The 23218-nt window shown below is 46.5% G+C and overlaps 2 protein-coding genes across 3 annotated transcripts; one reads left to right on the top strand and one right to left on the bottom strand.

Moving 5' to 3' along the window:
• Positions 1–107: 107 nt before the first annotated feature.
• Positions 108–13973, bottom strand: gsna (gelsolin a). 2 transcript variants are annotated; one of them, XM_068753343.1, is made up of 17 exons: positions 13874–13973; positions 8099–8295; positions 7459–7613; positions 7035–7196; positions 6790–6939; positions 6628–6717; positions 6314–6446; positions 5881–6185; positions 5116–5249; positions 4721–4811; positions 4506–4532; positions 2774–2944; positions 2245–2419; positions 1171–1292; positions 986–1063; positions 824–884; positions 108–643 (listed from the first exon to the last, which is right to left on the bottom strand). In XM_068753343.1, the coding sequence occupies exons 2-17, from the start codon at positions 8292–8294 to the stop codon at positions 474–476; spliced, it is 2220 nt and encodes a 739-aa protein (XP_068609444.1). In that variant the 5' UTR covers position 8295; positions 13874–13973; the 3' UTR covers positions 108–473. The 2 variants fall into 2 exon arrangements, with proteins under 2 accessions (XP_068609444.1, XP_068609445.1); XM_068753344.1 differs by lacking the exon at positions 4506–4532.
• Positions 13974–15141: 1168 nt separating this feature from the next.
• LOC137908953 (serine/threonine-protein phosphatase 2A 55 kDa regulatory subunit B alpha isoform) lies at positions 15142–22797 on the top strand. Its single transcript, XM_068753385.1, has 10 exons — positions 15142–15414; positions 17147–17215; positions 17781–17878; positions 18151–18316; positions 18423–18535; positions 19093–19270; positions 19975–20139; positions 20538–20707; positions 21089–21180; positions 21310–22797. The coding sequence occupies exons 1-10, from the start codon at positions 15408–15410 to the stop codon at positions 21587–21589; spliced, it is 1338 nt and encodes a 445-aa protein (XP_068609486.1). The 5' UTR covers positions 15142–15407; the 3' UTR covers positions 21590–22797.
• The last annotated feature ends 421 nt before the right edge of the window (positions 22798–23218 follow it).

Raw genomic sequence — 23218 nt, 5'->3', positions numbered from 1 at the left:
CGGATGTTATTGAGTGTATGTAAAAAAAAACAGGCATAACGGACACTGGGTTTATTTCATTTGGGTTTATTGAAAGAATGAAGCGCTGGAAGCGACAGAAGATTGAACTGGATTTTGTTTTTTTTAAAGCAAAGCCTCGCTTTCACTTTTAGTGTTTCCACCTGTAGCATCGCATACGTTTACTACCTGGGCATGAATCGGGCGTTTATTTTTAAAAATAAATATTTCAAAATGCATCGACAGCGACGCCCGTGAAGGTACCGGTACCCGTCTAAAGCACTGGAAACCAAAAACCAGTATTAAGGCATGCGCTTCCTCGGCTGTGAGTTTAATAAAGTTGAAGACGCTTTGAATTTGAAGTGAGCAGATTCAATTGACAACATATAAAATGAGAAATAACTAGTTACAGTAAAAGTCAAAGAAGAAGACGAGGTGCAAAACCCTACAGGAAGCCTTGGGGGGGGGGGGGGGGCTCACATTGCCAGCTCGGCCATAGCGCGCTCCAGGGGGTCGCTGGTCCAGTAGTCGTGGTCCCAGCCCAGGAACCAGCCGGTGAAGGTCGGCGGCTCGAAGTTCTGCTTGATCTGGACGATGGGCGTCCTGAGGTCCCGGTTGGCTGGATCCGTCTCCACGTAGCGGCTCGCTGAAGGAGGGCGTGAAAGGTGAGATGAGTATTTTTACATAACTACAAAAATGGAGTACCCTTTTCCTTTTTTCAGCTCTGCGCAATTTTAGCTCTAAAGTTCGATCTATCGAGTCGCTTTTTTTTATAATAATATTGAATGACATTTTGAAATCTTTCACTCATCATTTTTCATCTTACCAGACTCCATCGCCTTGGTCTTCTCTTCCTCCTGGGCTTCACTCCCGATCCAGACGAACACCTACGCAAGAGGAACTTTTTTTTAGAGCATTTATTTCTTTGCTGAAATGCTCCAAATCCCAATCGCTGCGGTTTCCACCTGTGGCGCTCCGGTTCCCTTACCTGCTCCCAGGTGTCGAGGATCACGACGTCGTCAGTGGCGAGGTCATCTTGGGTTATCTCCCCAGGCACCTCCTCGATCTGACACAGGCAGAAGGGTGAAAGTGGAGCTGAATGAACATCTGCGAGTTGTCTGGATGATCCAGAGCAATTCGCTTCAAAAGGCAAGATAGAAGCCGAAGACTCACGATGAAGTTCCCAGTCTTGTTGGAGCAGGCGAGGAGTCGGGGCGGGTGGCTGTCCATCTTGTCCTTGAGGCGGGTGGACGTGCGATACGGGGCCTTTCCTCCCAGAGCGTTCCAGAACTGGTCTGCAAGAAGGACAGAAACATTTTGACGTTTGTCGGGAGAGTCGTTTAAATGAGCAGAAACTCCGGCAGCCCGGAATGTCGAAGGAACATAAAGAGGAGCGTCGGATTCACGGCGTCCGGAACAGATTCCCGAACAGATCACACAGGCCTCCAGCACTTTTCCACTTCTGGTCTCGTAACATTGTTAAAGTCTCAAAGACCTGCCTTTAATTCTGTCGTTCTCATGAGTGAAGGGCTAAAGGAGACGTCGGCGTGTCTCTTGTTTTGGCTTCACTCTGCCTCGGACGCCATCCAGTCCGCGTTTAGGCGTCTACTTTCATGAATTATTCATGTTTTTGATTTTGTTTTCAGCCCCATGGCATGCGAAAGAAACAATTTCTAGGCTTACCGATCGATTAATGGCTCCATGATTAGTGGGCACATGAAAAAATGTCTTTTTCATCTCGTATTGCCTTTCCTGTCTCGTATTTCCCACAAACTGTTGTTTTAAAACTGCAAAAGTCTTTTTTTTAAGAATTCAAGAAGAGAAACCTGAAAAAGAACAAAGTTTCCTGTTCGACACAAAAACAGTCGTGTCTGATGTTGTTTGGTCTCTGTCCTCTTTTGAAAGCAAATATCTGGCTACTAACCGGCTAAGTGTTTGTTAATCAATATATTTATATCTATTCGTGTATTTTACATTAGTATTAGCTCGCAGTAATGTTTTTACTGCTAACTGCTAACAAACGATCACCTTGGAGGCATTGAAAAGCTTCAGAGTTGGCCGTCAATCTTTCATTTCATCCATTATTGATCCATATCAAATATGGATTGATCATTTAAAGGCAGATACAACATTGTGCAGAATAGCTCTTAATTTAAGATGAATTTTGAATCAGATTGTTCTAAATGGTAAGTGTTTAAGTGTAACTGCAGCATGTGATGAAGCCAACGTTTCCTCATTTCTCCTCACCAGTCTCTCCTCCCTCTCTCAGCTCGGAGGACGACACTCCCAGGATTTCACACAGCTGCAGAGCTCCCTGCTTCTCCGTGTCGCAGGCGCCAACTCCCACCCACAGGAAGTTACCTCCTGGGGTCACCAGAATAAAAGCATCGTTGGAGTTCAGCTGGGATGACGCGGCATCAACCTGCATGAAGATTGAAATAGGTAAAAAATGATATCCGATCAATATCAGCAAACCGATACCGGGTTGGGCGTGGCTTCCACGAAGATGTTTGGGTTTTGTCTGACCCTCATCGGTTTATTTTTAAATCCATTTGTGGTTCATTTCTATGAAGCCCCCGAAGGCATTTGCTGAAATGTTGCCTCATGTTGCTGCTCGCTGTGTTGGGACTACTTTCAGTAGCGGAGTAATACATATCTGTTGCTACGGTTAGGTAGCTAAGTGACGCTGCGCCCAGTAGGAGCGATACGTCTCACCGTTCTGGCTGGAAGCACCTGCAGCAGTGAGAGTTAAAAACCGACAGACTGCTTCTCTTACCTCCACGGCTCTGGTGTGTCCGGCGGTGTTGGAGCGCACCTGGAAGAGCCGCGTCTCTGCAGGAGCAGACTGACCTCCTCCTCGGGACGTTCCTCCCTTGTACACCACCATGGGCTGACCTCCGAACAGGCTCATCAGATGGGCGGGCTCTTTGCCCTGCACCACCCGCGCCTGGCACACAAACGGCAAAGTCAAAACTCCAGAATGATGAGGTAGCTGTCAGCCATTGCTTTCGCATGCAATATTCTCCTGCTGAAGTGGGTGCAGAAAGCCATCACGGCAGACAGATCCGTGCAAACTATTTAGTTACCTCCACAAAGGAGGTTCTGTTTCTGCTGCTTTCACCAGGACACTGTGGAGTTAGTAGAGGGCAAACGGATTTGTTGCGTCTTCAAAAGCTCTGGATCTAGATCCAGAAGAATCCGACTTTACTGAACGTGTTCCTTTCTGTGAATAGCCTCTAAACGAATAATGAATCAATGTGAATCCGATTGCTAAAGGTTTGTTTTCATGGTTAAGGAATATAAAAATATATATAAAAAAAATAAATGTAGGGCAATAATTATTGTTTTAAATCACAATGTAGGGGGGATTGAGGTGCTTGGCGGAGGTCTGTGCGCTCAGCGTGCTTTTCTTGCTGTAATCCCGGCTACGGACGCTAGATGGCAGCATTCAGCTGAGCTGCCTGTTGCCTGTCTCGAGGTGGAGGATTGTGAAATGAGGTAAAGTCCAAAACAATAATGTTTGTGAGTCCTCACATTTTCCTCAGTTTCATGTTGTGATGATGCTTTAGCCTTTATGCAACATTTAAATATGTGTGAATAAGAAGCAGGTTTTGTATGAAAATAACCATAAAACGATGGCGTATTGGAAATACTATAGGCTATTATATCAGGATCAGCTAAATATAGCCTATCACCAGGGCCGAGAAGGATTGCATGAAGGGAAGCTCTTTCTTTTGCATCATCCCTGTTATTTGTGCCCCAAAATGAATGCAGACGTAAAAAATATTTCCAAAAAAACCCCCAAACTCTCTTTCAAGAATATAGTTGCTACCATGGAATTGTAAGAAATAAAATGTTCTACATTTCCAAAGTAGCAAGAGGCATCACGCCAACACTTTTAAAGTTATGCTCCTTACTAAAAATATTATCCCTCGAAATTAGAAAAAGAATGTCCAAAATGTCCAACAAACTAAATAGATGGATATGAATATGAATATGTTGGTGGTTTGGGGGGGATTTGCACCGTTTAAAGAGACGGGAACATTCCTCCTCAACATGAAAACATGTTCTCTTACTTTTTAAAGCTCCCTCTATCCGTTAACTCACACACGTGCACAGTTGAACATGCAAAGTGAGGACACGCACAAAAAGCAAAGCACAGAAATGAATGACGACTCTGTGATTGTGGAGCCAGGACAGTTTACACAGAGATCCTATTTCTTAGGACCTGGTTGGAGATTTCAGTCACCGTGACTTTAAGTGGCTCTGAGACCGAGCAGCCATTTATAAGGAGGAACCTCCCACGGACGTCCACACTGGGCATCCTGTTTGTGTTTGCTTTCTCCGTACATGCGATTTAACTGATAACACTAAATAAAGAAGTCAGGCGGGGGGAGGGGGGGTTAAATTATCTGTCTGGAAGGTCGAAAGTCAGTGGCACTGAATCCTGACCAAAATCATATGAGTCTCTTTGTGAGGATGAGGAGCAGGGGATGAAGGGGAAATACCTGCGTGGTTATAGGAGCACCAACAACCTGAAGACACAGAAAAGGACGGAACCAAGGAGGACAGAAGAAACAGCGGGAAAAAACCCATTGGGGTTAAGGGGAGACAGTGAATGAATGTAAAGGTCAAGGAGAAGGGCAGCAGCGCTGAATAAGCCAGAGGAGAAACATTAATGAGAAGAGGTCACTAAAGGTCACTGAAAGGTCAATGTGTTTACCTGCACAGGACCCCCGCCCAGCTCTTCATCCAGCTGAGCACCAAGGACCGCGCAAGCCCCGATTTCATCCTGGCTGGAGTCCGAGCCCTGCCTAGGAAACGTTTCACGCATCATTCCAAGAGGCACTAATGGGGACTCAAAAGTCTACGCCCTTAAATCCACGTAGTAACGTGTGTTTGGAAACGGACCCATTTGGCTATTACAGTTCAAACAGTCACAATATTTCACTAGATACTGGAAATCTGAAAATGCAGACATTTAAGCGCTTGTTCAGTATAAATATTCTTTTAATTCAGCACCTAAATTAATTAATTACAATACTTTATTTTTTTTACATTCAGTGTTTCTCATTGTGTGTATTTTCGATGTCTTGAGTCATTTCCTGCCGTTCTCACCACATGTAGATGATGTGTCCTTGGCGTCCTCCATGATGGTAGTTGTAAAGAATGATGTAACTGTCTCCTCCGTAGAACTGTCCATATGTGGACGGATCCACCGGCACTTTGTCGGACCCTTCAATACGCCAGATCTGCGCAGGAACAAACAAGAAACATCATTCTAAATTGTATTTTATCCCATTCCCAGCAAATTTCCACAGAAATTAAAACATGCAAAATATAATTGTGCTAAAATAATAGCATTAAAATAAATGTTAATATCCTGAGAAATGGGTTTTGGAGATCAAAAAAGAAAAAAGAGCGTTCTTTCATATATTTGTTACAAAAACTTCAAAAATACTTTGACATTAAAGTCAATGATTCATGAGGAATATTTGCAACTTTTATCTCTGAGAATATCCAAATATTTAATCTTTGGAATTTTTTCTCAAGAATGTTAGAAATGTTTTCCTTTTTCTTCCATTCTTTTCATTTCATGTGCTCTTATTTGATGGCATATGTGCCTCCCTCCCTAGTTTCTATTTAAACTGTGATCTGTGGAGCTCATTGATCATTGTGCTAACGTGTGGAAGAACGCGCCCCCTACAGGATGGGAGATAACTTGCAGCAGTAAATCCAGGGCTTTATGCTTCTATTTAATTCAAACATTCACTTTCAGAGAGATGAAATGCATCTGGACTAACTGGAGAGATGCTCCCAGAGATCCCCCGAAAAGCCTGTCAGAGACGGGCGGCAATCCAAAAGTCCAGGATCCTTCCTCACCGTTTTCTCTCCGGCTCCATCGTCCACCATGCCATGCTGTGCAGCCATGGCGGGGGAGTCGTGGAGCGTGGCAGCATCGAAGGCCACCTTCTCGATCTTGGCGATGCTGTTGGCGATGTAGGCGATGCCCATGCCCACGGTCTGATCTTTGTCCCGCCAGTTTTTGAAGAACTGCTTGAAGAGTGGCGTCTCGCCCATCTCTGGCAGGATCTGGATCTGAGTGTGTTTGGGGTAGCCCATCTTCTTGATGAACTCGTCCGCTGCTTTCATCGCGGCCTTTCGTTCATCCATGTTGGCGTCTTTGCCTGCGAGACAGAAAAGGAATGAAATGAATGATGGCTGTCACAGTCGAAACCGTTAGTCTTGCTAAGTCCAAGTCTTTCAAGGGTATCACACCGTCGTGATGCTCCGCCCCCCCCACACACACACACACCTTTCCAGACAAAGATCTTTCCGTCTGAGCCGTGGTCCAGAATGAAGCATTCGCCGGACTCCAGGGCGCTCTGGGCAAACGGGTTCTCCGCAGCCACGAGAGCGATGGTCATGCCTCCACTGGCGTCGGACACCTGCAGGGCAAAGGTGGCCAGATGGGTTTAATCACGGGCATGAAGAGTAGCTCCAGAGAGAATAAGCGATCCACGAGCCACTGAAACCTCCTGTTTCAGGTTTAATCTGAATTCTGGTCGACAAGCTTTTGTGCTTTGGTCGCTGGAGCACGCTGAAAAGACGGCAGCGTCTGGGTCTCACCTTGTAGAGCTTCGCCATCTTCCTGTTTGATGCGTCGGCTTTGATGTCATCATCGCCTCCTTCAGGCAGATCCGGTTTAGGGCCCAACACCTGAGGACAGAAGCGAGGCGTTTCAGCACGGAGGTCTTTGGGACTCCGTCTGTCGCCGTCCACCCGTCTCACCTCCAGCATCCTGTCTCGCTCGCCGCCGTCGTCGCAGACGCAGACACGGGCCCTGCCGCTGCGCTCGTTGTCGCGGATGCCCTTGGAGACCTGTGTGGCCTTGAGCTTCTCGAAGCGGTTGCACTTGGAGCCACACCACTGGTAAAGCTCCTGTACAGCAAGTAAAGCAGGTGAAGAGTCAGCCGGGTCAAGGTCGATCTCGATGCCGGAGAAGCTTGACGATGCGAGGGCTTTCACTAACTAACATTTCCGAGGTCCAGGATGAAGCAGTCTCCTTGGTTGAAGCTGTCCCAGCTGACTGCCACCTCCGTTGCCCGGACGGAACGTCGACCTTTGACCTGGAAAAGCCTCTGCATGACCACCTCATTAGTGATGACGTGCTTGAACCCAGAAGCTACGCCTCCTTTCTGAAAGACAGTTGCATTTCAAAGTAAAATGATCACTCTTCCTCTTCCTTGGCTGTTCAGCAGACTAATATTTTTTTTAAAGAAATGGAAAACATTGTGCCTTCAGTTTGATAGACACTGAATTAAAATTTAGTTTATGATGAAAAGGTCGTTTAATCATAAAATTAGCACAAAACATAGAAAACCCACTTCATGTAGAGAATATAAAGTAAATGAGAGAAACATGCATCTAATTCTTGTAGTGAATACAAATGAATCTTACCATGTATTTGATTCCAGATTTAAAGTAGCCAAGAAAGGTTTTGGACTCATATCCCTGGACCTCCCGGTTCTGGATGGGTTTCCCCCCCAGGAAATCATCCATTTGGATTGTAAAGATGGCTGCTGAGCCGCTCTCATCCTGGGTGCAGGAATCACCTGCACAAGAGGAACCACAGATGTACAAATGTCACGTGTGAAATTCCACCGAATGGACAGGGTCCATCCAGAGGTTCGTCCTTAATCCTGGTAACAAACGGACAAACGATCAGACAATCGCCGTCAACAATGCGAATGTAAAAAAGCAACGTGGGCCCACAAATGTTCGTCTCCTGCTGTTTAAAGCTTTATTAGAATTCGCGTCCAAATATTTCCCCCTGTGTCATTATATGAAAATGTTGTCAGCAAACATTTCAGAGTTATTTGGACATTTACGATCATTATTAAAATGCTTGAGACTCTCATCTGTGCTTTTATCATTTTATTTGAGGGTGTTGATACACACACAAAAACAAGCTTTTATTGATCTTATTCACACACTGATAAACGGTGTAAATAAAAACAAACGGTAAAAAGAAGCACGGCTAGCTTTCAATCTGTAGAGATAACCTCTGCTAAAAAAACGCCATCGTAGTCGTGCTCACCCAGCCAGAAGTGGAGGTCGTACTGCAGGTTGCCAGAGCGCTGTTTGATGGTGTTGAGGATCAGATAGGCATCGCCGGTGTAAAATCCTCCATAGAGCTTCTCTGGAACAGGCACCAAGTCAAAGTTCTCCACCCTCCACACCTGGAGGCCCGGGTTCCGTCCGGCCCGCTCAAACTCTGGGTGATGCGCTGCCATCCTGGAACAGTCACACGCCTGACATTTAGAGATGTTCTACTGCACAGGCTTAAACATGTAGGTGTGTTCCCATGGCAACAGGCTCGGCGGTCAAACAGTGCCGAGATAGGAGTCGCACAGCGGAACCTTTTTCAAGTGAGGCCGGAGCGCTGAACGCATTGCATTGTCTGTCTGTCTGTCTGTCTGTGGCCCTGCGGTGAACTGGCATCTTGTCCGGGGCGTACCCCCACCTCTTGCCCGTAGACTGCTGGGATTGGCTCCAGATTAAGTGAATGAATGACAGAGTGTCGCCCGTTTTATGAGGAAGAGAATCCGTTCAACAAAGAAACACAATCTTCTGAAACATTTCAGCGACCTGTAAGTCGTTCGTGGGCCTTCGTAGTTCTGCTGCTTTCAGAAATCTTGCGTATTTCTTCTGATATTTTGCAGCACACTCCTGAACCTCCCCACACATTAATTGCACCACACAGAAAACTGAGCAACTGCTGAGAGGGTAAACAAATTCTCTGAAGTGAAGCAGTGTTTCTCAAATTAGAGCCCGGCCTCTCCTAAAAGGGCTTTTATGGCCTTCACTGGTGCGTTTCTTCCATATTTTACCCGTTTGCATACGATGACGTAGTTAGAAGGCGTTCAAGCCTTCAGTGTTCTTTACAATAAAGATCATGTTCAGGATTCACAAAAAGATTTGTAAAAAAAAAACGAGGTCATCCAGTTCAAAATGGTAACAGAATCCCGTTTTCCACAGCTTGGCCCGCCTCTCCATTTTCATGCCTACCCATCCCCACTGGAGCGAGAATGGCTCATTCTTCTAGCGGGCCGTCGACCCACAAGCATGACAGGAATCTGTCCCTGACCTTGGAAGGGTGGAAGTAGTTCAGCATTCACATAAACACAGCAACAAATACGGGGGTTTCCTTTCCCCGGTTTCTGCCTCTCGACCACGCAACGGCTATTCTAGACTCACAGCACGGTTTAGATCAACCCTTCACCCGATGGACGCTAACGCTAATGACTCCAGGGGATTCCTTAGTCAGGTTTCATGACTGCCGGGGAGCATTAGCGTTCCTGCTTTTTGAATGGGTTGGGGTGTGTGTGGTTGGCGCATTATTTTCTCTATAGGATGAGTTATTTGAACAGAGGCTATGAAGGCCACACCCATTCCATCATGCGTCAAGGAAAACTAACATTCAGCTGGGTACCCTGGAGCCGTGCACCGTCTGATCGGCCATGGCACCGCGGCGCCAGTGTCCAGGTTCAACTGGACGAGGAAACTGGGACTGCTGCAGCGTTCCACTGGGGTCATTGTGGCTAAAGGGTTTGGAAAGCTGCATTTTCCGACAGCATCGAGATGCCTGGTGGAGTTCCCGCCCTGGAGAAGTCTGAAAGCTGCCACAAACAGTGGCAGTTATGGGAACTGCAGCTTTCATCATTAGCGGCTCCTCTATAATGTTGAGGACACCATAGCAACGGTTCCATCATACGGCCACAGGGCTGTCCAGAAAGCAACCAGGTTTCTTTAAGCAGTGTAGCTGTAGTGAATTGGGTGACCCCCGGCTTACAGCCCAGGGGTGCAACAGTTTGCGGAGTTAACCTGATGCATCGCGTCTAAGTGAGGAACCTGCCACATCCTCCTGCTGGTACTTCCTAAATATCTTGGGAACCAACTCAACTGTTTTGAGAGATAAAAATAAACGTATGTTCCAGCAACGACTGGTCATAAATCACTAACTTCTGCTTGGGTTGATATACAGTCTTCCATTAGCCTTAACTATCGCACCCCGCAGTATGATAATAGCACGCTTACATTTGAGCTGAGCATCCTCATTAAAAGCTCGCTGAACTAATCCCTGCTCGAAGCCCTGAAGGGAATAACGTCTAAAACTCAAGTCGTGAGCAACAAGGAAACTTCGGCTTCACTTCCTAGCTGCACTCGGAGTAAAGTTTTACACGAGTGCTTCAACGTGCTGAAAGTTTCACCACAGAAGAGAATGCAACGCGTTCGATCCTCCATGGTAGATATTCAAACACGTGCCAAGTTGTGCAAAATCAAAATCCTGGAAAGTTGTTCAAGTCGACTTTTTATCCTGCGGCAGACAAACACATCTGCGTTGAAACATTTCACGCGCCAAAAATATCACTTTTTCTGAAGACCTTTTGTTTCTATGACACCAAACACTTGTGTGACAGCGATGTTCTAGCGGAGAGATATCGCCTCGCTGCACATTTATGTCTCTGGAACACCCACGCTTTGAATAATAACTTAATATCCATCAGGCATGAAGTTAATGTTGGGTTTTGGTGAATTCAACATTAGCCGCTAACTGTTTGTGGCAGCTGGATAAAGAGCATCGACTCATCAGACACGCATCTTAAATCGAGCACATCATGTGAGCATCAGCGCTTTCATGGCATGCTGGGAAAAAGCGGGTGGAGCCTGCAGGCCACTGCAGAGCCTGCTGCTGCAGGCTCTTTGTCCTCCTTTGCCTGCATGCGGACATGGAGTCGGTCATTCCGAGCTCAGCTATACGGACCCCTCCCCCCAGCTTCAGCGACTCTGACTGACTTCGTTTCGGGTCAGAGCTCTAATCTCGATTTGTTGTGCAGATGTGACTCATTGAACATTGGTTCTCTTGTGTGGTTTATCTGTTAGTGTCCTATTTCATCAAGCACATGATAGATTGATTCACATGATCAGTGAATGCTTCATTTCCGGGTTCCTGTCCAGGACCTTATTCAGTACAAGCTGCTCACTGTTTAATGTGATCCACTTTTGCAAGCTGCTCGTGATTTTCAGACGGTCAATAATTTGGCGTATTTGGGTGTGCAAATTTGAAATCTTTCCCCCTCTTTGTTAAAACGTTACTAACAAACCCCCGGCCTCCAAAAAAAAGGGATTCTTCCTTCAAGAGCAGGATTCCTGATGACTCACTTTCTCCGTGCCCGTTTGAGCCTCTTGGGGGCTGTGCAGCTGTCCTCTAGCCAGCGCCGGACAGATAACACACTATGGTAGGGCTATCCAATCTATGGCCCGTGGGCCAAATGTGGCCCGATGGTCCATTTGTAATTTGTCCACAGAAGATTTTACAAAAATAGAATTGAATATGGCCTTGTGCATGAAATTTGCACATGACAGAGTAGTAATTGTTACTTTCGCCACAAGCGGAGCCACCAATATTCACCGAAGACTCATCAATACAGAGGAAAAATGCTGCAAGAGATGGTGGATGGTGAATGGACTGAACTTATATAGCGGTTTCTGCACCGTCATGGAGCCCAAAGCGCTTCACAAACCACCTGGTGTCACATAAATCTGGTGCTTTTGATTTTTACTCCTGCATGTGATAACAATCCGATCACCAGGGCTCGACCACGGAGAATTTCAAGCTTTCCTCTGGCGTTTCATGCTGAATGCAGAGATTTACTTTATCATTCTGCAGTGCGCTGGCTCAGTTATCACTCTGTGCAGGGCCGGCCCAGGATATTTTGGGGCCCTGAGCAGCTGCTTAGACTCCTTATAGGCTGGGCCGGCCCTGACTCTGTACGGAAACAGTTTTATTCCTTGAGGTAAACATTTTTTTTACCAGTTTTTGAACGAGAAGGACCGACCCGTTCAAGAACTTCATGACTTGGACAAGCCGCCAGTTCATCACAGGGCCACACACAGAGACAATGATTCACACACACACACACACCTATGGCTAATTTAGCATAACCAATTCACCTGTTGCATGTTTTTGGTGGTCGGGTTCGAACCTGTGTCCTTCTTGCTGTGAGTCAAAAATATTTTACACATTCATATGTTGAGAATCCAGAAACACTTTGTAATTTCAGTTTCAAAGTGGATTTCCTAACAAATGTTTATGTGTTAATAAACCAATAACTTCTTTGCATAACTTAAATATACCTCCTTATCCCCTGATATTCCCTCCTTATACAGGATGTGAAGGGCTTCTCCTTCCTGTCTATGAACCAATCAGAGGCTGCTATTCTGAGAACATTTTTTGCAACAACATAAATGAAAATCCATCGTGACAGAATGAATGATTTTTTCATGTTAACTAACGTGTATTTTCCTGCATGCGGCCCTCAGTGGAAAAAGGTTGGGCATCCCTGCACTCCAGAGACGGCAGCAGCTTCCTGGATGGCTGTTTACACAGTGTAAACCAAAAACAACCCAGATGGCTGTTTATGACTCTGTAATAACTGCTCTGATGGGCAGCAGGCTTTAAAACTTAGCACATATCCCGTCCTGTTCACAGACTATCACGTATTATGCATTCATTTCTAACAAAAATCGTCTTTATTAAACACTGACGACAAAATCTTACACTCATAAAAGCAGATGATTGAACTTTTTTTAATGCCCCAAATATTAGTGGCCGTGTGTTTTGAGTGGTACGGGCCTTTTCTCACCAATGTGAAAAAGTGTGAAGTTTCTTTGTAATAAATACAGTAAACATTTTCTACAACAGCTTCTGGCATCAGATGCTAATTCAGTCTCTTCAAATGAGTGTTTTCGGTTGTGACTTCGAGCTGGTTTTTTTCCACTAGGGAGATGCTCAGGACTCACAAAGGGCATGTTTGAGGTTTTTTGGGGAATGCTACACCAAACCACGCCCAAATGAACTGTCTCGTGTGAACTTTTTCAGATCTGGACAATTAAAGTTGTCGTTTTTTGTGCGTCTGTCCAAGTTAAACCGTTGTTTCATTTGCTATGTTTAAAAAGGTAGGAGTTTACATGAAATACACACATTTAAATGTTAAATTAATGTCCAAAGGGGTCACAGAGTAAGACAAGATGGCTTTCCACTAAAAGAGGAACAATATTTCTAATACATTTTGAGCATGTGTCGCCACACAAGCACACACGGGCAGCTTCAGCTGTTTGAGCCTGAAATCTGAATGTGACGTTCAAGCATCTAATCTGGACCCATCTCACAAATGAGTGTGGAGCTGACGCAGCACTTTCTGATTGGCTGTCTTTGTCTCCTACCCCCCCCCCCCCCCCCACACACACACACACACACACACAGGCAGACACTGTCTGAAACACTGATGACAGACACACACTCCTCTGGATGTTGTGACTAACTTCCTCTCTCCTGCTATTTGGTTGTGTGTTTCTATGGCAACAGATATCTTTAAATGGAGTTTAGGTGGGATGCTCAAACAAAGAACTTTTTTCCACGCCGTTATGTTTGGAGTTTGCCATCCCCCATTGGTAAAAGGATATGAGGAAGCCAGAGCCAGCTGCTCAAAGTAGATCCACGCGCATTATTAGTCATATTCCACGGTTTCCACTCCCTGCCCATATATGGCAGCAGCTGCGTGGCTTTTCTGCCCCCCCCCCCCCCCCCCCCAACAAAAAAAGCTCGGTTGACCCTTCTTTGAATGAAACGGGGAAACAACCTAACTTTGGTTTCACTCAAAAAAGTACAAAGTAAAATAAAAAAAGACATAATTGTGACATAAATCAAGCCTTTGTTCCATTATGTGCCAATCAACAGCGCATTCACCTCCAAAATAGAAAATCAGTGCTCCAGGCTAGATGACGTCACGCAAAGAGGGTTTCAGCGTACCTGGGTGCTTTTGATCGGAGTCGGACGCACGGACTTCTGAGGACTGTGAGCGGTGAGCGGTGAGCGCTTTCAGCTGCAGCCGGGCTGGATGCGCGTCGGGTCGGAGGGACGGCGGAGCGGCGAGCCGCTGTTTATGCGAGTGGCCCGGGACACTCCCCGTTACGACACTCCCACAGCCTGCAGGGGCGCGTCTGACGCGTTGACGCGTTGACGCGCACGCGAGCGGTTACGCAAGCCTGACCAAGTCAGCCAACCTTACCTGCACTATACACGCACACACATGTCAAAATGACGATCAGCACGTGTGAGAGCTCAAGGAAACACTGAATGTGTTTTTGCTCGTTGTAACGTGAACCCCCCCTCCCGGGCTGACCCCCCCACCCGGGCCCCAACAGAAGGCATGCGCTCCTTGTGCGACACCGCCCGTGCCTGGTTGTGCAGCAGGGCTGCAACTACACTAGATGCTAATAATAAGGCAAAGGTACATGCTGCATCATTTATGGTGCATGCTGGTGCATGCATTCCGGTGCATGCACCCCCCCCCCCCCCCCCCTCTCTTTGTTAAAACGTTATGTAACAATAGAGAGTCAGAAAAATAATAATTCTGTTTTCCGAGTTGGTTTTAGATCCAGAATAAATGCTGCATAGCCAATGAGGTGAGGTGATAATGAACTCATGAAGGTACAGCAAGCGTCTGGATTTCACGTTTCCTTCATGCAAATTAGTCAAATAAATAAAAGGCATTTATTTAGTTTATGATGAGGAAATTAACTTACCAGTTCTTACCGAACAAGACATATTTTGATGAAAGTATATGAATAATCTCCAATTCACGAGATGTAACTTGTTGATAACATGTTTATAACATTTCATCACATAAACTGGAACCAGTTGTGATTTCACCGCTAACGTTCTTTCTTTAATTTCATTCTATTCTATTCTATTTCATTCGCAACTGATGCACTATTTGACATTTAATTATTATTTTTAACAAAAGCAGGGAATATTATATATATATAATTGCTTGTAAGAATTAAATCCCAGACAAGGTGACACTTTCACCGTGAAAAGATGTTACTGTGCGGGAAAATACTTTATTCTGGAATTAATTCTCGCGTGAACTTCAATACGAGCACAAGACTAATACGTTTGTATGGAATAACAACTATTACCGTCCACATGCACAGTATGTTCACGAGCACGTTCACGAGCACGTCGGCGCACCACGCTGGGAGCGCGCGCCTTATAAAAACCCTTTTCCTTCACGTGCAGAAAGAGGCTCGAGGGTGGGGGGGGGAGAAAATGACTTCTGGGCCGCGGCAACGGAACCAGAGTGGATCACAGTAGATCACAGTGGATCAGAGGGGAGTGGCCGGCCCGGCAGTGACAGGGAGCGGGGAAGAAAAGGACACATTCACCCAGCAACCAGGGTTATTGATCCGCGGAAGATCAGAGGCCGCAACGCGGCGCGAGGGAGCGGGACGCAGGATCGTGACTGGCGGGGGGGAAGCTGCGCTGCGCGGCCTGTCCTGTCATGGCAGGTAATTCACTCAAACCGCGAGCACCGCGAACCAGGCTAGTCCAGCGCGGCTAGTGTCTGCAGCAAGCCCCGGCAGCTGAGGGTGTCGGCGGTCCGCCGGAACGCCACCGGAGCTAGCAGAAGCTATGTAGCAAGTGCTAACGGTGGCTAGTAGCCAGTGCGCCCTTCTGGCCTGCTTTGCCGGCTAAGGCTAGCTAACTAGCTAGCTAGCTAACATTATGTTTACCGGCGCGGGACGAGTGTTTTTTTTTTTGAATGCTAACGCTAACGCTGCCGCAGCCAAAGCACCGGCATTCCCGGTACGTAGCCTCGCCCTAACGTTCACCTGTAAAGCGCTGCTTGTCGGAGTTATGCGGTTCAGAAAGGCAAATAGCTGCGGGCTAAAAGCTGGCGGGTTCTGCCCCGGTAGAGGCGGGTTCGACCCCGGCGTCGTGGCAAACATGCCATGACTGGCTTGACAAGCTAACGCTAAGCTTAAACTCTGACATTGTCCGTGTGCACGCACGCCAGTGCGTCCTCAGCCCCGCTGCGGACGCATTAGGTTGATCGATTTTTGTGCAATTTCCGACTCAAAGATCTCCAGTGTTGGAAACATGAATATACCGAAGTAGCAGAGTCTGGTTCATCTGATACTTGTGCACCGAATGTTCTCCATTAGAATGTGCAGACTGTTTGTTTTTATTGATTGGGATCGAGGGGCCATGACTCTTTTATTTTTCTAAACCACTATTTATAGGAACATGTACCGGTATGTGATCCGTTTGGGCGGGGAGGCCGGGCTGGTCTTCCTCCCCCTCGACCTGGTGAGACGCTTTTGTGTGTTTACTGAAGGTTCGTAGCAGAAATGCTTCCGTTGTTGCTCTTAGATTGTGTTGTGAATCCAGTGACTCACAAACGTCCTTCGTGGTTCTGCAGAGCTGCTCTTTGCTATTCTGGATCGCATCATCATCATGTAAATGTCACCGCATGCTCGGATAGGAAGGCCCGACCTGCTGTGATGTGTTCAGGTGTGACGGAGGAACCTGTTGAGACGGATTATTATGGAACGAGGCGGAGCGGCTTCTCTTTTCCCTTCATGTGTTTGGAGACGGAGCCGGAGATCCTCTTAAAAAGATGATTCAGGACTGAATTCAAATGCTGGTGATATCAGACAGCCACCAAATAACACTATTAATAAAATAAATAACACTATTAATAAAATAAATAATAACCAAATAACCCTTTCTGGGTTCGTCACAGAAAAGTATTCCATGGAACATTAACTTTCTGGTCGTATGTGATCATCATTAAAATGGTCCCAAATGGAAGGAAGAATGCTTTTCTTCATGATATTAATATATTCTCCTCCATCAATATTATTTTTAGGAAACAAAAGACTGAATTAATGACCCCTCTTAAATGCACCCCGTTCCGTTATTGATCCCCCACCGGCTAATCATGCTGTATGGAAAGGGAAATATCCACCTGTGGTAACGGGCTGTGATCCATCCGTGCATGCACACGTGGGGGGGGTACTTCCATTGATGGGGGGGCGTCTGTGTTCTTTCACACAGACTCGGTCGTTCTTGTGTCGTTTTTGTTCCGTGCACGTTTGAACTCGGGCGTCTCTTTGGTTACCTGAGCGGTCTGAGGAACGCCGGAAGCTTCAGGTGACGGTGCCTGTGAGAAACAAACAAACGAACCTGTCAGAATGGTAACGGTGATGTTAGAGGTGTGTTCTTCCATCGTTCCAGGGTCTGCCGGGGACATGCAGTGGTGCTTTTCTCAGGTGAAGGGAGCCATCGACGACGACGTAGCCGAAGGTACGAACTCCTCCGGAAACGTTCGGACGCTTTTGTTGCTCCCGCGCTTTCGTGGGTCGGCTCATTGGTTTGCGTTTCTACTTTGATCACATGTCCTGAATCCATGGCTTCTTTGGGGATGCATGTTATAAAGGCTTTATAACCGAAACCCTTCTGCTGTTGCTGCTTCGTGTTAACATTTCCTCCATTTGAGAGATGTTAGCGGACAATAAGCGGCACATCCTTCCATTGAACAGGAATCCAGTATAAATGAAACTGCCCCCGATAGAAGTATGTCATCTCATCCAGGGTCACACTCAAATGCATTGCCCCCCCCCCCCCCAGGGAACACGACACACACAAAGACCTGCTACTAGGACTGGGTGTCTTTCTGCTTCAGCGGGCAACAAAGGGTTAAACGAGGCTGTGTTCAGTAAGGGGGGGGGGGGGGTTGGTTTATTCTGGGTTTTCCTTCTGTGTTCCGGCTCCATGCTCGTCCAGCTCGCTCTGAAGAACGGATCCTGGATCAGCTGGGATGAGCTCCGTGTCTGAAGCGTTGAGATGTTTGGTTTCTCTCTCTCTGCAGCTGACATCATATCCACGGTGGAGTTTAACCCCACGGGGGAGCTGCTGGCCACCGGAGACAAGGGGGGGCGCGTAGTCATTTTCCAACAGGAAGAGGAGGTACAGCTGCAAGTCCTGATTTTAGTCCCTCATGCGATCCATTTTAGAAAAGGTCACTGTCTTAGCTTGACGAAGAAAAAAGACTTTTTTGTTCTTGGAACTATTCCGTAAACTAACGGTTTAACTGGACGTTCATGAATCTAAATCTTCGTGCCAGTTGGATTAATAATTGGGAACCTGTCGCTGCTTATTTAGGGGATTGAGAAAAGTAGAACGCTGACCATCGGTGTCTCGTTCCTCTTTGATGTCTCGCCCCCCCGCTCTCCCAGCAGAACAAGAATCAGCTTCAGCTCCGGAGCGAGTACAACGTTTACAGCACCTTCCAAAGCCACGAGCCCGAGTTCGACTACCTGAAGAGCTTGGAAATCGAAGAAAAGATCAACAAGATTCGCTGGCTGCCTCAGAAGAACGCGGCCCAGTTCCTGTTGTCCACTAACGGTAGGTTTTAGGTGAGCGACATGTCCAGGGTGTGTGCGTGCTCAGAGTGCTGCTTTGACGGCTGTTTGCATTGACGGCATTTCTTATTTTTATTTTTTTTGGGCAGATAAAACCATTAAGTTATGGAAAATCAGCGAACGAGACAAGAGACCGGAGGGCTATAATCTGAAGGAGGAGGACGGACGCTACAAAGACCCCAACTCCATCACGTCCCTGCGGGTCAGCACTTGAGCCAAATGCAGCCTGCGGTTTCTTTTTTAAGGGGTGGGATTAATGGGCTGTATTTAGAATCTGAGATGTCGAATCCGCCAAAGCAACTAGAAGCGCGTTCGGTCAGGACGTAAAGGCCTGCCCGAAAGTGTTTCGTGGGGAATTGGATCGTCTAAATATACCTGTGGAAATGTTCTCCCTCCTGGTTTTCATGCTCGTTAGCTATTCAGCCAAAATGATGGCTGATTTATGGTTTTAAACGGAGAATAAAGTTCTTTTATTTTTTATTATTTTATGAATATGAACTTATCAAGTGCTGCACGGACTCGTTTCTCCTTATTTTTAAGGCCCATTTAGAAAGTTGGTTAAGTGGAAAAAGAAGCCGATCTGCTCATCAGACTCAAATTAAAATCCAAATAAAGCGTCTTTTCATGTCGTCCAATCAAAACGGATTCTTTGGTGACGCTGGCGTTTAAAGTCTGACGAACGCCGTGAACTTGATGCCCCGTGATGAGCTCCAGGTCCTGAGTCCACTCCCGTCTCTGATCTTTCTGTTTCTCATCCAGGTCCCGGTTCTAATGCCAATGGACCTCATGGTGGAAGCCAGTCCGAGGAGGGTCTTTGCCAACGCCCACACCTACCACATCAACTCCATCTCCGTCAACAGTGACAATGAGACCTACCTGTCTGCAGATGACCTCCGGGTCAACCTCTGGCACCTGGAGATCACCGACCGCAGCTTCAGTATCCTTTCCTGCGTGTGGCCTTTGATTTCTTTGCAACCTCCTATTGAATTAAGACCCCCTCACCACCCCCATCGGGGTTTGGATTTGTTTTTGTTGTAGATCCACACCGAGCTACACGCTCTTATGGCTTTTTTTGTTAGAACTATTCTCTGCGATTTATGAAGAAAAGATCCAAAATGAAACGAAACTAGAAAGACAATCAGAGACTGCAGACTCCGCCTCCAAAAGACTATTCGTTCTTGTGAGACAGTAAACAGGGCTTCCGGATCAGAGGGGCTAAACCTGCTCTAGCTTGCTGCTCCGGAACGTACTACAAGACTCCTTCTGGACTCTTTTTCCCATCATGCCATTCGTGTCCCTCCCTCTTAAAGTGGCAGTTTACAGCACAGGCACAATTCCAGATGTAAAAATAATTCTAGAATCTGGATCCAGATCCGGATCAACGGCATTCTCGGGGAGGACCGAGCCGCGGACAGAACCTTGCTTGTGTGAAAATTTCAAGTTGATTGGGTTACTAGTTTTTGAGTTATGCGCGCGGACATACAGACAGACAGACAGACAAACAGACAAACAAACGCACCCAATTGCAATACCCTCTCCTCCCCTTCGGCGGGGGCAACTAGAAATGTCTACACACACAGCATGCCGGTCCTCATCCGAATCGTTCCACACGTTTACTGGTCCTAACCGGGCGCCCTTCAGATATCGTGGACATTAAACCGGCCAACATGGAGGAGCTGACGGAGGTGATCACCGCGGCAGAGTTCCATCCTCACCAGTGTAACACCTTTGTCTACAGCAGCAGCAAAGGAACCATCCGCCTGTGTGACATGAGGAGCTCCGCCCTCTGTGACAGGCACTCCAAACGTGAGCTGCCTGCGCTGGTCGCTTTTGATCACTAGTGCAAACAAATTAACGACTGCTGCTTGTCGCACGCTGTGCTATTGCTGGCTCTGTTCTGCCCCCCCCCCCCCCCCCCCTCCCCGGTAGACATGACGACGAGACAAAATGCCTGTCTGGTGGCGTTCCGTCCCTAGATCGGTGCCCCCGCTGGAAGGCCTGCAGTGTTTTAGTTTATACACCAAATATAAACTGGTTCAACTTTGACGGAAACCTCGTTAAAATAACTTGTAAATGTCGTAATAGTATCTCAGGTTGGTCTCTGTGTGTGAGCGCTCAGTTCTGGTTGGTCTAACGTGCACAAATAAACTGTCCCTCGCGGTCGTGTCTGTGCGTCGCTTAACTTGCGTCTTCCTCCTGCCCAGTGTTTGAGGAGCCAGAAGATCCCAGTAATCGCTCCTTCTTCTCCGAGATCATATCCTCCATCTCGGATGTTAAGTTTAGCCGCAACGGACGGTACATGATGACCCGAGACTACTTGTCTGTGAAGATATGGGATCTGAATATGGAGAACAGGCCAGTGGAGACGTATCAGGTGAGAGGCGACGAGTGTTGTATTGTTTAACACTGGATTCATAAATGTTGACTTCATTTAATGTAGCTCAGAAGGCGTAGTCTTAATATGATGCTCCCTTTAAATTTTCTAACTTTGTAAATCCAGTTTCTTGTATTTTTAGTTTGTATTTTTTTCCCCACAAACACTATTAATAGTAGAGAATCATGGAAAGCCTTTATTTAGTTGCCACACCTTTTTGAATAATTTCTTTTTTCAACTGTTGGCCACTAGGGGGCACCATAAATATGAAGGTTTTTTTCCCCATTGTGATCCGCTTTCATGTAAAACGCATCCAGCTTACTCATGTTCCACGGCGGTGAGTTTTGAGCGGCCTGTTCACGCCTCCCTCTGCTCCTACAGGTGCACGAGTACCTGCGGAGTAAGCTGTGCTCGCTGTACGAGAACGACTGCATCTTTGACAAGTTTGAATGCTGCTGGAATGGAGATGACGGGTGAGGAAATGCACCAAACGAGGCAGAGTAGAGTCCAACTGCATATGCGAAGAGAATTTCATTGAATGATGGGAAAACATTTCAGATGTTGTCGTTGTTCCACGTGCCGCTCTTCTGTTCCGCCTTCAGTGTGGTGATGACGGGCTCCTACAACAACTTCTTCCGAATGTTTGACCGCGGCCAAAGACGGGATGTAACTTTGGAGGCGTCGCGAGAAAACAGCAAAGCCATGCAGGTCCTGAAGCCCCGTAAAGTGTGTGCTGGTGGCAAACGCAAGAAGGATGAGATCAGCGTGGACAGTTTGGACTTCAATAAGAAGATCCTGCACACTGCGTGGCATCCCCAGGACAACATCATTGCCGTGGCGACGACCAACAATCTCTACATATTCCAGGATAAAGTGAACTGATTCTGGGGCGACTTCCTGCAGCCTCGCGGCGTCCTTCAGGGTGATCTGTGGTAGCGCCGGCTGCTAGCGTAGCGTCTCGAGCGCTCTCGCTCCTGGATGACGAGTCTTTGCCACTTTGTTTTAGATGTGGACAAACGAATCCTTCTTCTTGCCCCACCTTCAGCCCCCCGTGGCAGAGTAGCCGCCCGCCTTATTGTTAGATGATGTCGTGCCATCCCAACGACCTCCTTTCTCACGTCTTTTTAGTTTTGTGTCTGTGTTTCTGTCAGTCCGCCTGCCCTTGACTTATCGTGGACGTCCCGGTCTAGTTTCCTCAAAACGTATTTTTTTTATAATTTTCCCAATGTGGTAGAAAATGAGAAACATTGAATTAGTGTGTTCCCTTATTCTTCTGTGCCATCCTAGTTATTTTTTGTAAGAATGTGTGTGTGTGTGTGTGTACGACCTTTTATTAATTCATCTGTCATACAGTCATAGTGAATCTCCTCACATGTGGGAGACGTGCTCTTTCATATATACTCGGCAGTCGCTGCACGTACTACTATAATTTACACAGTGGGGAGTAACGCCTCAGATGTTGCCTCCAGGCGTTTTTAAATTGAAGGCCGAACCCACTGAGGAGTCGTCCCGCTAACTTTAGCCGTCGGGCTCTGATGCCTAAAGAAATCCAGACCCAAGAAGAGATGTATTTTTTTTTATTGCCTCTGTCCCTGACATCTTCTGTGCATTGGCTCCTCTTTCTCTTTTTGTTTGTGGCCAGCAAATCGTATAAGAGATGGCCTGTTCAAAGACGGTTGTTCCAATTGTCATATATATATATATATATATTATAAAGAAAAATCAAAAGCTACCAGATGTGTGCCGTCCTATTTTTTTGAAAGGAAGCTGGACCTTTGTGATCTTCTTTGTCTTCCTGTGCTGTGGCTAAAGCTCTGAAACTTGACATTTGACACTGGACTCTCTTGTTGCACCAACTAAACTGCGTTGGATGTGTTATAAACTGCTATAATAAAACATTATTTGAGGCATTAGGTCACTTACGTGTTGAAACTACTGCAGATATTTTCACTGTTGCTGTATATGATGGTACAATAAGCTTCACAGGGTTCGTGTTTCCATAAAATGTGGTCAATTCGGACTATATTGATGCCTTTAATCATGTATTATTACAATTTTAATCTGACAGTGAAGGTAATAAAGGAGTACTTTTTGCATACTTGTCGTCGCCTCGTCGTTGATGGGATCAGTACAGTCTACGGCAGGGGTGGGAAATAATGAGCGACCCTTAATATCACTGATCAGAACTTCTGTGGATGATTAGAACTTAATTTAAGATTTAGGTGAATAATGACAGGTTATATGTTTATTTATTTAAACTCATATTCTGGCGGCATTAGTTGAATATGTTGGCATTTTTTACAGACTAAACCAATTTTTTTTTTTTATAGAACTGAATGCAGTTCCATTTTTCAGACGCTAGGGGGGGGGGCAATCCCCCTGCCCCCCCCCCCCCCCCTCCCAAACTCCGCCTATGATCACAAAACGTATGTTTCCAGTCGGGGTGTTTTTGTGGTCGGAACAGTCTCGCCCAACAACGATATTAATCGTAAATAGTATCACAAAGCGGAT

The sequence above is a fragment of the Brachionichthys hirsutus genome, chromosome 19 (genome assembly GCF_040956055.1).
Source record: "Brachionichthys hirsutus isolate HB-005 chromosome 19, CSIRO-AGI_Bhir_v1, whole genome shotgun sequence".
In the NCBI taxonomy this organism is placed as follows: Eukaryota; Metazoa; Chordata; class Actinopteri; order Lophiiformes; family Brachionichthyidae; genus Brachionichthys; species Brachionichthys hirsutus.
The sequence above is the reverse complement of the archived record's forward strand: the minus strand, read 5'-3'. Positions and strand labels throughout refer to the sequence as shown.